We start from the raw sequence: 13410 nt of genomic DNA, 5'->3' as shown, positions 1-13410 counted from the left end.
GGCCTCTCACTGTTGTGGCCTCTCCCGTTGCGGAGCACAGGCTCCAGACGCGCAGACTCAGCGGCCATGGCTCACGGGCCCAGCCGCTTCGCGGCATGTGGGATCCTCCCGGACCAGGGCACGAACCCGCGTCCCCTGCATCGGCAGGCGGACTCTCAACCACTGCGCCACCAGGGAAGCCCTGGAGTATATATTCTTAATTCCAGTGCTAGTTCTTTTCTTGTTACTAACATCTGTATCTGGGGATCATTTCTTCCGAACTAGATACTTAGGGAGGAGTGGGCAGTATGAGCTGGGGCATCTGTTAACTTCTGAGTAGGTGTGTGGCAGGTTAGCTGTGTCCTCCACCCTGCGGGCACCAGCAGGACTCACGTCACGAGTGACTTAGTGTTCACAGACACCCGCGGGCTGCCCTGGTCAGCAGCCACAGAGCTGAATGCCCCGGGCCATCTCTAGGGTCTTCTCAGGGCCCGACTGGAGTGTCCATCTGGTTTCTCTTTCCCTGAAATCCTCCCTGCTGCCCTGTGTTCATGGCAAGGTAAACCTTGCGAGGATTGTGTGGAGTGCTGGGCGGACGTGCTGCCTTCCCACAGAATGAGGCAGTACAGAGTAAAAGCCCCAAAGATGTCCATGCCCTAATGCCCAGGACCTGTGGCTGTCACCTCCACGGCAGGACGGACTTCGCAGATTAAGTAAAGGATGTTGCTTGGGATGGAGCGATTATCCTCGGTTATGTGGCTGGGTCCAGGGTCATCCCAGGGGTCCTTATAAGAGGGAGGCAGGAGGGTCAGCATGCATTGGGCTTTCCATTTATGGCAACTGAGTCCTAACTATACCCCAACCTGGTTGTAGCATGTCACCCGCCACCCCGGGGTGCCTAGTGTTCCCACATCCTTGAGGGTGGCGCAGGACCGACATCCAAGGTCTGTTTTCACAACAAAGGGGACTAAGCAGACGGTCGCAGGTGGAAAGGCCTCATGCCACGCTGGTGACTGGCGGCTCCACGCACAGGGTGGTGAGGAAGGGTCCCCAACCCCCTTGCCTCCAGGGCCCGATACAGGAGCTCAAAGGGAAAGTGCGGGAAGAGGTGAGTGGTCTCGAGGGTGGAGAAAGGTGCGGTCAGCACGGCGGCTGCAGCTCAGGTCAGGGAAGGGAGTCAGCAGCAGGCAGTGCCCAGGGCCACTGCGGGTGCAGGGTCTCTTGCTGCCGCCCAGGCCCACCTCTGCCCTCCCAAGAGAACCAGGCCCAGAGGATGAGTCAGAACTAAAAAAAATATTTCATTTCATTCTGAATAAAAAACGGAACAGACAGAACTCTTGGAAATCCTGAAACAATGTCATTGCTACGGCAAAATTTCACAGAAATCATCGCACAGGGCGTGGGGGGCAAGCCCAGGCCCCGCCGGCTACGACGGCCGCCTCTCTGGGGGGGGGGCGGCCACAGAGGGGGCAGCAGCCTGGGGGGCCAGAGAGGGGCAGGCACGGGTGGTGGCTGTGCCCCCGGATGAGCCCCGCTGGGTCCCCAGGGTCCAGGCTCAGAGCCTGGCCTCCAGCTGCCACGGCAGGACAGCAGCCGGGGCTGGGAGCGGTCGCTGGTCCTCAAGGGGCCTCCTTGCGGGCGGCCTTGCGGCTGTGCACGCCCCACATCCCGCGCTTGGAGTGGAAGTGGTGGTAGAAGTTCCGCACTCGGAGCCGCTCCACCTCCAGCCCTGCCTGCAGGACCCTGGGTGGGGAGGGCGAGTCAGGGCTGCCCCTCGGCCCAGAGGACCTTTGGGGGGTGATCCAGACTGGGGGTACGGGGGTGAATGGGGCTGCAGGGGGAGAGCATGCCTGTCAGGGCTGCCCCTAGACTACAGAACCCTGGGGGTGGGCTGGAATGGAAGAGCTCACGCCCCTGGTCCAGGGCCTGGGGTGTCAGGGCTTCCACTACTGTCCAAGCCCAGCAAGAGGAGAGGGACCCAGGAGAGGCCTGCAGGGTCTGGGGGCAGAGCTGGTTCAAGGGCTTCCCTGAGTCTGTAGGATCCTGGAGCTGGGAAGGGGTTTAGGGGAGTGGGGTGGGGTCCAAGGAGCTCTCTAGGCCTAGATCTGGGGGTCGGAGGGGGAGGAAAGCAGAGTCCCGTCAGCACGTGAGGCCCCTCCCACCCACAGGCGAAGGATGTGGAAGTCGCAGTCTCCGCTGGGGGGAGGTGGTCACCTGTCCAAAAGTTCCCAGTCCTCGCCTCCCCACTGGTCCCGGAACTCCTCGGTGTTCATGCCTCCAACGCGGTCGAAGTCGGACTTGTAGATCCCAAAGAGGCCGAAGCCGTTCACCTCCCAGTAACCTGGCGGGGATGGGGTGCCCTTCAGACGCCAGGTCCTGCAAGCCCTTCCTCAGGAGGGCTCTTGGGGTCACTCCAATGTGTTGGTCATAACCTGGGAGGCCTGTGCATGACTTGGGTGTTGGAGAAGGTTCCTAGGGGCCGAGCATGGTCCTGGGCACTCTGGGGGTCCTAGAGGCCACAAGGAGTCCCAGGCGTTATAAGGGGCATTGATGGGGCCCTAGGCCTCCCTTGCGGGGGCCTGGGTTTTGCCCTGGCATGGGTGGGACCCCTGACGTTACCGAGGGGCATTCAGGGCATTACCGTGAGGGTCCCCTGGCGAGCTCCCGCAGCCCAGCCGCATGACCACAGGCGCAAAGGCCAGCTTGCCCTCCACGCAGTGCTTGCGGATGCCATCCAGGATGCTGGGGGGGAAGTGGATGTGCAGGTCGCAGAGGAAAACGATGCTGCTGGCATCCTGGAGACAGCGGGGAGGTCTGAGCCTCGCCCTCTCCTCCGGAAGGGCCCCCCCGCCCCCCATCTCATTCTCTCCACCCACACCATCCTGCCCACGCACCTCCACCGCGGCCACTCCAGCTTGCAACCCCGCGGAGCGCTCAAAGTTCCCGCTTCGCCTTAGGTATTGGTATCTGGGGGAGGAAGGGGATATGGGGTGGGAAGTCATAGCCACCCGTTTCTGGGGCAGGAAAACCCATGCCTGTCCGGGAGGAGGGAAGCTGCACCTGGCCCGCCCCGGGAGGTGGGGGCCGTTACCTGGGCAGTGGCGCCGCGCGGAGGGCCCTCTCCACATCCATGTCATCGCTCTCAAAGTCCACCAGGATGACACTGAAGCGAGAGTCCCCTGTACGGATGTGCAGCGCAGCCATGTCTGCCAGGAACTGTACCACCCAGCGCGCCTGGTTCTTCACTGGAGGAGGATGGGGATACTGAACCCACCTGGACCCGACCTGGTGGTACCCTGCCCAGGACCGGTGGCACTCCCCCCCTCCCCATAAGGCCTGCTGGACAAGGCCCCCCACCCCCCACGCCCCCACAATCCCAGGTGGCTGGCCGGCCAGCCCCACTCCCACGCACCTGGCACGATGAAGTGCACCATCACATCCTGGCGCCAGGCCAGGCGCAGTGGCCGGCACAGCTCCGGGCGGCCGTCGGGGTGCACGGAGGCGGCTGGGGAGACAGCTGGAGCGGGCTCAGGACTCTCCCCGTCTCCATCTGTGTCGCCGGCACGTACCCGGGGCAGGCGCAGGAAGACGTACTCAGACAGGCGCAGCCGGCGCCCACCGCGCTCCTGGAGCTCCAGCTCCAGGAGGAAACGGCTTCCCCGCGCCGAGTCCCGGCGCTTCTCCACGTTCACGATGCGCAGAAGAGCGTACCGCCTGCGGGGCGGGACCCAGTCAGCCCCCTCGGGCTCCGAGGCTGCGCCCACGACTCCAACCCCATTCTTCCCACAAGCCGCCCCCAGCCGCAGAAACGAGGTGGCCACTCAGGTGACTTGGGGTGGGGTGCCACACGCCCCCCGTCCCCTACCACACCACAAGGCCTGCTGGGGAGCTCCCTTCTCAGAAGGCAGGCCCACACACCGGGGCTCCCTCTCCGTGGGGCAGCCCACAAGGGAGGCGTCCCCAAGCCCAGGCCAGTCCTCTCCTCGGTGCCACCACCCCTGTCCACAGCTGCACGCTCAGCAACCTTTAGGGGCGCCCACGGCCCACAGGCCGAGGCTCAGACGTCTGAATTCTAAGCCGGTAAACGGTGTCTACCTTGTGGCCTCAATACCCCGTCAGGTTAGATACGCAAGCTGCCTCTTCCCGTGGGGTCTTTGCCCTAGGTGTCCCCTGCCTGGATGCTCGCCCCAGGCTCCCCGCCCTCCTCTCCAAGGTCCTGGGTGCCTCCTCTGAGAAGCCTCATTTTTGCCCCCCCCAGCACCAGCGCAGGGGCTGCCCTGATCTCTGGGGAAGAAGCCTCTGGGCCTTCCACCGCTGGCTCTTCCCCAGCCCTGGCCTGGGAAGATAGGGCCCTGCCCTTGACAAGGTCACTCTCCCTTCTGCCGCACGTCCCCCCCGTCCACCTTTGCAGCCAGTATCCCTCACCCTCGGAGCCTACCGGTGTGACCTCCCAGGGGTCTAGATTCCTCCCTTCAGCCCCTGCCCATCCCCACCATGCTCTCAAGTATCAGGGACTTTCTGCCCCAAATGCTCTGGGTCTGTGCTCTCGTTCCTTGGGGCCACCCACACCCTTGCACGGCTCAGGGAAGGTGGGGCTGCAGCCATGACCTTTCTGCTGGACAGACCCCCTCATGCCCATGGGACGATGAGCTGCTCTCACGAAGCTCAGAGCCAAGCGCAGGCTTGCCTTCTCAGCCACCTAGAATCAATCTACCCCAGCCCCTGCCAAGGTTCCAGGCCATCCCACTGCTGCCCTGGACCAAGCCTGTCAGTCATGGGCTCCCCCTTCCACCCCCTCCTCTCCAACACAGCCACATGCTTGTCTATGAACCAGATGGCCCAAACCTGCGTCCTGCTCCAAACTGTGTGTATCAGAGGCAAGAAGAATGACTCCTGCACCTGGCCTTCAAGGCCCATGAGGCCTGTCCTCTGCCCACCAGCCTCCTGGCCAGCCTTTGCCTGTCTCTGAAGGTCCTGCCCCTACTTAAGGACTCAGCACAGCTCTGAGAACCCCTCAGGGCCTCCCCTCAGGTCAAATTGGGGCCCCCACTCTCCAACCCCCATACCTGCTTGGGGTGGAGACAAGACTGGATTCCTGGGGCCTGGGGGAGACCAGAAGGGCCAGTGGGGCAGGAACCCTGAGCCCTCCCCTGAGGACCAAGACCCCAGCCAGCGAGGTGCCAGTGGGGAGAGGGATCCAGGGGTTCTTAGCTTGACCTTCGTGCGTGTCTCTATCTGGAAGAGACCTGGGTGGCTCAGATCCATCCTCAGGTCCAGGTCCAAGGTAATAGGTGTGGGGTCTGGAGGTGCAGGACAGGGGAGCCAGCCCTGGGTGATGGGAGAAAGGCTCCTAGCACAGGACGGGGGCCCTGAGCAGTAAGGGGCCCCAGAAGGGTGAGAAGACACTTCCGGGGGGGCGGGGGGCGTGTACCATTCCCAGAGCAGTGCCCCATTAAACCCTGGGGAAGTCTGAGAGTCCCATGGAGGCCAAGGCCGTCCCTTTCCATGCGCGCCCCTCCCTCGTACCCTCCATGGCGCGCGTTGAGACGCTCCATGTACTGAGCCACCACGTCCACGGCCTCGGCCTCCTGCAGCTGCAGATTCCCCGACACATTGCAGCGCAGGTCGTTCCAGTCCGAGCGCAGCACCTCGAAGTCCACGCTGCCCACGCTGAACGTGCGCTGCCAGTTGACAGCGTCCTCCCGCCAGCGGCCGCGCACCGCGCCGGCCTTCTCTTCGCTGTCCTCCAACGCAGCCTCTTCGCCCTGCGCCCCTTCCTCGTCGTCCCCTTCCTCCTCTTCCTCATTCTCCCCGGGCACCTGGGACAAGCTCAGGAAGGAGGTCACGGGCTGCGCTTCGGACGAATAGTTCGAGTCCGTGGTGGGGGCCGTGAGTCCCGGCTCGCGTGCCTGGCCCTCTCGGCTCCCCTGGGTGGTCGGCGCCGGGGCCGGGGGCCTCAGCTTTGCGGCCTGGGGGCCGCCGGTCCTGCGGCCTCGAGCCCGGGGTGGGCGTGGGCGCGCGCGCAGCTGCACCCTGGGTAGGGGTCTGGGGCGCAGGAAGACGCCAGGGAAAGGTGGCCGGGGAGGGCCGCGTGGGCTGAGCGGTGCCGAGGCCTGGGGCGGGACCCGCAGTCCCGGCCGCACCCGCGTGACATACACCTTCGGGGGCCGCTCGGCCGCGGCTGCTGGGCGGGGGGGAGGGGCACGGCCCCAGAAGAGGGGAAGGGGGCGGGCGGCCCAGCTCAGCGCCCGCGAGCGCCGGGGGGTCGGCCGGCCCAGGGGGGCGGGAGGCGTTGGCAGGGCGGGAGTGGCCGGGGCCTCGGTGGGGGCCGCGAGCCGGCGGCCGCCCTGCGTTCCGGGCGCCTCGGTGGGCTCCAGACCGTCGAGCAGCTCCCCATCGTCCTCGTCGTCCAGGAAGTCTGTGGGCAGCGCGGGTGGGGTGAGCTGCTGCGCCAGGGCGGGCCCAGCTGAGGGGGTGGGGGGCGCGGGGGGCACTCACCGTCTGGGTTGAGGAAGAGGAAGGCTCGGCGCTGCACCTCCTCCTCTTCGTCTTCCTCCCCCTCCTCCCGGTCCATCTTCATGTATTTGTAGAACCCAAACCTGGGGCAGGGGCGGGGCGTCAGAGACCAGGCTCGGCCGAGGCCCCGCCCATTCTTCCTTGGGCGCCACCCACCCACCTTTCCAGATACAGCGGCGACTCGCGGTAGAAGCACTTGTTGTCCGTCTCCATGTGAGTCAGGCGTGTGTGGTCATTGGGATAAACGAAGGACAGGTACACCTGGGGCGGGCAGAGGGCTCAGGTTGGGGCGTCTTCCAGAGGGCCTGGAGGAGGCTCCCGGGACCCTGGGAAGAGGGAGGCCTGGGTCTCAGGGAAGACCTTGGTGAGGGGCACTTACAAACTGCAGCCCCTGGTATCTCGCGATGGGAAAGTCCTTGACGACGTAGGTGGGGGCGTAGGTGCAGGGCTCCAGCACATTCTCCAGACTCCAGGGCTCCACCCGAGGCGCTACGGGAGGCGTGGTCACATTGTGACCTGGAACCCCTGCCCGGCCCCACCCCGCCCCCCACCCCACCCCGGTGGGCCTCCTCTCACTGAGGAAGAAGGTGTCTCGGGGATCGGGCCGCAGCATGTCAGCTCTGGGCTCCTCCTGCAGCAGGCGCCCCCCAACGTGGCTGGCTGGAGACTGGGGCACGTGGGCCACGTGGTCCATCTTCAGGGCTGACTCATCTAGGGGCAGAGGATGTGTGGGGACCCCAGGAGTTCCTAGAGATCCCTCCTCACCCATATCCAGACACCACCCCAAAGAGACCGCCCATCAGGAGCCCTCCCCTTTCCCCACAGAGGCACTGGGCTCCGCACCTGTATACAGGGAGATGTGAGCAGAGCCTATGACCTCGAACTTCAGACCCGGCAGGAAGGCTCGCCACTGGGGGTTGGAGAGGGTGGTCAGGGCCAAAGGATGGGGGTCAAGGTGGGAACACAGCTGGGTCAGGGAGGAGTGAATCTTCCCTGACATGGGGCTGGGGAACTAGTAGGGGCAACCCCTTCACGGACGCAGGAAGCTTGGGGTGGGGGGGGGTGGATGGGAGAGCGGTCCTGAGAAGGCACAGCAGGGAAGCTGGAGAGGCCTAGAAGGCTGGGGTCCCTGGAGGCAGGTGAGGATGCCTTTCCTGACACCCTGGGTGCTTCCGGACCTTCTGGTTATGGCCTCTGCCCCCACCTCCCCCCGGTTCTGCAGACACTGCCCTTCTGGAGGTCAGAGCTGGCCCCCCAGCTCCCCGCTGGACCTCCCCATCCCCACTTCCCCCACTTCTGTGGCTGTGCCTTCCCAGTCTCCCTTGCAGACTCTCCCTCCCCCACCGCTCTCATGTTGGGCTTCCTGGGGGCTGTCCCAGGCCCTCTTCCCTTCCCAGCTCATCCTCGGCCCTTAGTCACTCCCCCGGCTTCCACAAGATCACCCCAAATCTGCATCTGCAGTCTGGGTCCTCTGCTAAGCTGAGCTGGGGTGATACCCACCACACACAAACTAGACACCTGCAACCTCCCACCACCCCCTAGCCCACCCTGGTCATCACCCCACACCCAGCCAGGCTCAGGCTCTCAGTCGCTGGGCATCTCCCCCCGCCACCCCCCCACCCTCCCCCGGACCTTCCACTTCTTCTATTCCCACCTCCCTGGTTCAGGGACCGATGGATGGCCACCCACGAAAATCCCTCCCAACAGGCAGTGGCCAGAGGGTTTTCCCTGAAATGCAGATCCAGTTGCCTCATCCTTAGGAGGAAGCCCTGCTGGATCTGGCCACCAGACTGCTTGGAGTTCCAGAAGACTCCAGGTGGTTCCATTCCTCTGCTGTTCTCGAGACCTGGAATTCATCTTTGCACCCCAGATTCTCTCCCCACTGGTCTCCCTGTGAACGTCTCTCAGCTCTCGAGAATCCGCTCAAGGGTCGCTTCCTCTGTGAGCACAAGCCCCGCCCCTGAGCACCTGCTTTGTCAGCTAGATGGGAAGCTTCTCTGGGGGGGCGGGCGGGGTCCACATCGTTGTCCTGCGGGGAGTGGCCGGAAAGAGGAGGGCAGGGCAGGGGAGGTGGGGTCTCCAGAAGCCCTCAGAGGGCAGCCGCACTCACGCCCACTTCCACGTGGTCCGAGCCGCGGTCATCCTGCTTGTGCAGTAGCTCGAAGTAGTACCTCCGGGAGGCCAGGAGCCTGGGGACAGGAGGAGTGAGGGGGCGGGCGCGCCACGCCCCGAAGCCCCAGAAGATGGGGGCCTACAGGAGGCGGGCTTGAGGGGCAGCATAGCAGCAGCGGCTTCACGCATGCACGTGCCACCCAGTCCTCACACACAGGCGCACACACGGGCACGCACTCATGCACACACTCCCACAGCCACTCACCGCCTGGGCTTGGACACCTGGGAGCTGAACTTGGTGAACTCTCCAGGTGCTGTCCACTCCGAACCAGTCTGGAGGGTAACAGAGAAGGGGCAGGGGGCTCACCCTCTCCTTGGGGCACCAGCCCCATCCAGTCCCCACTCCTGAGAAGCTGGAGGGGACAGGTGACCAAGCCGCAGGAGGCCCACGAAGACAAGGGGTGTGGATGGAGGGGCTGGGCTGCGCGTGGGGGTACCTTGCCCACAAAGGCCACCAGCTGGGCACCCGCCGGGCTCTCGGTTGGGCTCAGCCAGAACTCAGAGTTGTCATCCGAAGCCACGGAGAACTGGACATCTCCTAGGCCACAGGACAGGGCTCAGGGGTCGGTGGGGGCTTCATGACACCCTGCCCCCCAACACCCCCGTCCCCGCACCATCTCTCGCCGGGTGGATGAAGCCGAAAATCCGGAGGCCGTAGTTCTTCCACTTGGGGGACACAGCCAGCTTCTTCACGGTGGTGCGAGTCTGGGGGGGCAGCGGCCTCTGATGTCAAGGCCCCCGCCCACCTGCGGGCCAGCCGCCCCCCACCCCAGCACTCACATGAGGGAAGAGCGGGAAGTGCAAGTTCCTCCTCAGATGGCCCACGGCGCCCCCGCACCAGTCCTCGAACACGTGCAGGTTCACCTGCCCCTTGTACTGGGGGTGGGAGGAGGGCTTACCTTCTGCACAGCTGCCCCCGGCCCTCCCCAAGGCCGAGCCGCTGAGCAGAGCTCACCTCCTCCCGCCACGAGGGCGCCTGACGGGTGAGGTTGAGCGACAGTGGCCTTCCAGCCCCCCAGGGAAACAGCGCGTCTGGGTCCCGACCTTCAGGCTACGGGAGAGAAGGGGCACCAGGGTCAAAGCTGAGGAACGTGAGGGCAGGAAGAAGCCCCACAGCCACACGCACGCGCACCAGACACAGCGCGCGACACAGCCCGCCACACCCGCCGGCTCACTTCACAGAGATCCCTTCCACGTGCAGCCACGAAGCCCTGACTCCATCACGCCCCGGCCGTGCACACCCACCCGAGCAGACCCTTGGCCACCCCACGTGCACCAGATGCGTCCACCCAGGCTGGGGCCACGCTCCGTGGTGGAGCACAGCGTGCTGCTGTGTCCTCACGGCCTACAGGTCCTGAGGCCACCGGCACAGGACTGGCCTTGGGTCTCGTGTGTGCTGTGGTGTTCTTCCCCGCAGCCCTGCTCACCACCCGCTCCTCCTCACGGCTCTCGCTGGAGTCCTCTGCCCTCTGTGTGGACAGTGCAGCCCGGATGCCCCGGCCATCTGTCACACCGCTCAGCTTCTCACCATCTGTGGGCGGCACATGAGGCGGGGCTGGGGTCCAGGCTCTCCAAGGCCACAGCCCCTGCCGCTGGGGTCAGCTGGGGTCAGGATGGCCGGTGGTGTCTCCACTGAAGCCCTCCCTCCCCACGTCTGCCCCTTCATGCTACCCGATGCCCCACCCTACAGCTGGAAGTGCTCTCGGCTGGGCCCTTCTCCCACATCCCACCTCCGTGGGGACGGCCCCTGCCTGAGTCCCCCACCTGGCTTTTCCCAGCCCCCACTGGCATGAGGGAGCAGTTATGCGTGTGCACATGCTAGCACATATGCTTGCACACACACACCCGTGGGGCTGTTGTCATCAGTGACTCTGCCTCCAGGAAGGCCCCCAGGATTGCTCTGTGCCCTCAGCACTTTTCCTGTGTGCTGGAGTGTTTGGTGTCTGACTCCTTTACCAGAACTGAGAGCCAAAGGTTAGTGCTGGAGCTTGTTGTCAGGTGAGCTGGCACTGTGGTCTTGAGGCTACGCCAGCCCCGGCCCATGGCACGCGTGCCACCTGCTACCCTTGAGGCCAGGGCTCCGGACCAAAGGAGCCCTGGTGCCCACCTGGGCAGAGGAGGGATTGGCACTCTGGTCCAGCTTCCAGAGGACATGGGGCCCAGGCGGCCCCGGAGGGAGACTGTCCCCCTGGGGATCCCTTCTGCGGACACCTCTAGAGCTTGGCACCCCCCTAACTCCCCACGCCTGGGGCAGACCACCTCCACACCCCTGCCTCCCTCTGCTTCCCAGACCTCCTCCCTAAGCTGTGGGCCTGGGGTTCCATACCCTGGGATCTGAGCCTCCGAAGGCAAGGCTTCACTGTGCGCCACGTCTGCCTCCCCTGGTGCTCCCATCCGGGGACCCCCCATCCAGGAACCCCTCTCCTCCAGGGCCAAGCCTGGCCTTCAAAGTCTATGCCCGTCCCTCGATCCAGACCCCAGGAGCTAGATTCCCGGACTGACACAGTTGGCCTGGGCCCTTTCTCTGGGGGAGGGGGCTGCCCGCGGTCTCGTGCCTGTGAGGCTCCGGTGGCGCCTGCCCACTTGCTTCTCCCCCCATCACTGTCACCTGTCCAGCTGGGAGGTGAGCCCCTAACAGGCTCCCGGCCAAATCCCCACAGCCTGGCCCTGATGCTCCCTGCCCACAAAGGTAACTCTGTGGGTACTGGGAACCTTCCACAGTGGGGTCCCAAGCCAGGATGCCATCACTGTCCTGCAGGGGCTGAGCCCCAGCACAGCGAGATCCACACGGGCCTCCTGCCTCCTGGCTGCCAGCACCTCTGCCTGCGCAGGCTGCTGGACCCCGGGAAGGTAGCCTTTCTGGTGGGAGTGAACACAGTGCTGCCAGGACAGTCAGAAGGGCCTCAGACATGTCCAGCTGCTCAGCTTCCCACAAGCCCTGCCCTGGTGGGAGCCCAGGTAGCGGGACAGGAGGCGGGGCTGCAGCCCCAGGGGCGAGAGCCCCGGCTGGGTCTGCTCCTGGCAGGAGCTGCTTGAGGGTTTGATCTTCCATAACCTTGAACAGCTCCTGCCCACCGAGGAGCAGCAAGGACAGCTTCCTCGCTGGTCCAGCTGAGAGCACAGGAGGCCTCAGAAGTGGGGTTCCCACACCTCCGCCCCCTCGCAGTTGCCGAGTTAGGCTCCCCGGCTGCCCGGGAAGTCAGGCTAGGGAGGACTGTGGTTGCTCAGAAAACACAGGGCAGCTGAGCAGGAGGCTGGTCACGTCTGTGTCACTGGGTCGCGCTCCGGGGTCCTGCCTTATTTGATGGTAGCTGGGGGGCCTCTATGAGGGACTGAACAGTGCTGGGGGCCCCTAGAGGGTGTGGTAGCTGTGAGATGCGTGGACTCTGGGGGTGGGGTGGGGTGGGACAAGCCTGTGGCCCCTGGCCTGGGGTGTCTGTGGTGCCAGCTGCGGGGCTGACCAGGGAACTCTGGACCCCTTGGTGGGGTGGCCCAGGACTTCATGGGGCAAGATCATGGTTCTGAGTCTTCGGGAAGCAAGGTTCTCACCGCCCACCCTAAGGACACCTCTCTTCCTTGAGAAGGGCCAGGAGCAGCGTGGCGGGGACCATCCCCGCCCTGAGGTGCTTCCTTCTCTCTCTCATCACCGCCCCTCCGCCCCCCCCCAGCACTCTACTCCTCCTCTTCCAAGTGTGTGTCAAAAGTCACCACCTCCAAGAGGCCCTCTGGGATCCCCCTAGCTAAAGTGGCAGGACTCCTCCCCAACTCTTCCCCACATCGCTCACCAGGACCTGATTTGTGGGTTCCCTGTCTGTCCCCACTAGAGCGTGAGCTCGAGGAGCCTGGGAGAGTTCACTCCAGGCCGTTCGGTGCTCCCCAAGCTGGATCCCTAGCCCTATGCCTCACCCCGCCTCAACACACAAGCGTCTCAGTCCCTGATCACAGGTTTACCTAGGGCACCTCCTCCAGGAAGCGTTCCAACTGCAAGGGTCAGCTCCCTCCCGCCAGTCCCCTCTCTCTCCGTCCTGAGGTTGGGTCTCTGCCCCTCCCCAGCAGATGCGAAAACCGAGGCTCTGCTAAGCAGGCACGTGTCGGAGGCGCAGCCAGACTTGGCCTCTCGGAAATCCCAGCATTCAGGGCCCGGTAGCGGAGATCTCCCCAGGAGCCCACCGTTAACCCCGTCACTCACTACCCGCTCCAGGCCAGACCCCGGCATCCGCCGGGGTTCGGGGACGCTCCCCAAGAGGGTCGCGCACGTCACTGCTGACGTCATCGGCGTTCTGGCCGGGCTGAGCCGAACCGCGCCCCCCGCCCCAATGTCGCCGAGCTGGGAAGGGCGGACGGGGTCTCCGGGCGGGTCTGACCCACGCCGAGGCCTGGGCGCAATGGGAGGGCCCGGGACCCGCGTTGCTCGCGACCCTCACCGCCCCCCGCTCCCAGGGCGCGCGCCCCCTCCCGTACCTCGCCCGTAGCCCAGCCGCTGGCGCAGCGCGCGGCCCTGGCGCACCAGGCTCAGGTGCACGTACGTGAGCCACGCGGCGCAGGTGAGCAGCAGCAGCAAAAGCAGCAGCTTGATCTGTTTGCGGATCTTCTTCACCGGGAACCACGGCATCGCGGCCGTCTCCGCCCCGGGCCGCGCTCAGCGGCGCCGCCGCGGCCCCCCGCTCCAGCGCGCCCCGCGCCGCGTCCCCCGGCCCTGCATGGCCCTTTGTCCGCCGCCCGCGGCCCCAGGGTGCGGCCGCG

The 13410-nt window shown here is 65.2% G+C and overlaps 1 protein-coding gene across 1 annotated transcript; it reads right to left on the bottom strand.

Annotated features, from left to right (window-relative positions):
• Nucleotides 1-1257: 1257 nt before the first annotated feature.
• B4GALNT4 (beta-1,4-N-acetyl-galactosaminyltransferase 4) lies at nt 1258-13345 on the bottom strand. The gene is made up of 20 exons (XM_030850817.2): nt 13129-13345; nt 10095-10198; nt 9623-9718; nt 9448-9543; nt 9282-9372; nt 9105-9205; nt 8873-8940; nt 8606-8684; nt 7339-7405; nt 7072-7206; nt 6875-6984; nt 6656-6756; nt 6478-6578; nt 5506-6397; nt 3392-3693; nt 3071-3224; nt 2874-2946; nt 2621-2774; nt 2194-2320; nt 1258-1722 (listed from the first exon to the last, which is right to left on the bottom strand). Exons 1-20 carry the CDS (start codon nt 13277-13279, stop codon nt 1599-1601), a joined length of 3126 nt encoding a protein of 1041 aa, XP_030706677.1. The 5' UTR covers nt 13280-13345; the 3' UTR covers nt 1258-1598.
• Nucleotides 13346-13410: the final 65 nt, after the last annotated feature.

Source organism: Globicephala melas, chromosome 8 (genome assembly GCF_963455315.2).
Source record: "Globicephala melas chromosome 8, mGloMel1.2, whole genome shotgun sequence".
In the NCBI taxonomy this organism is placed as follows: domain Eukaryota; kingdom Metazoa; phylum Chordata; class Mammalia; order Artiodactyla; family Delphinidae; genus Globicephala; species Globicephala melas.
Note: the sequence above shows the minus strand (reverse complement) of the source record. Positions and strands in the feature narration are given on the sequence as shown.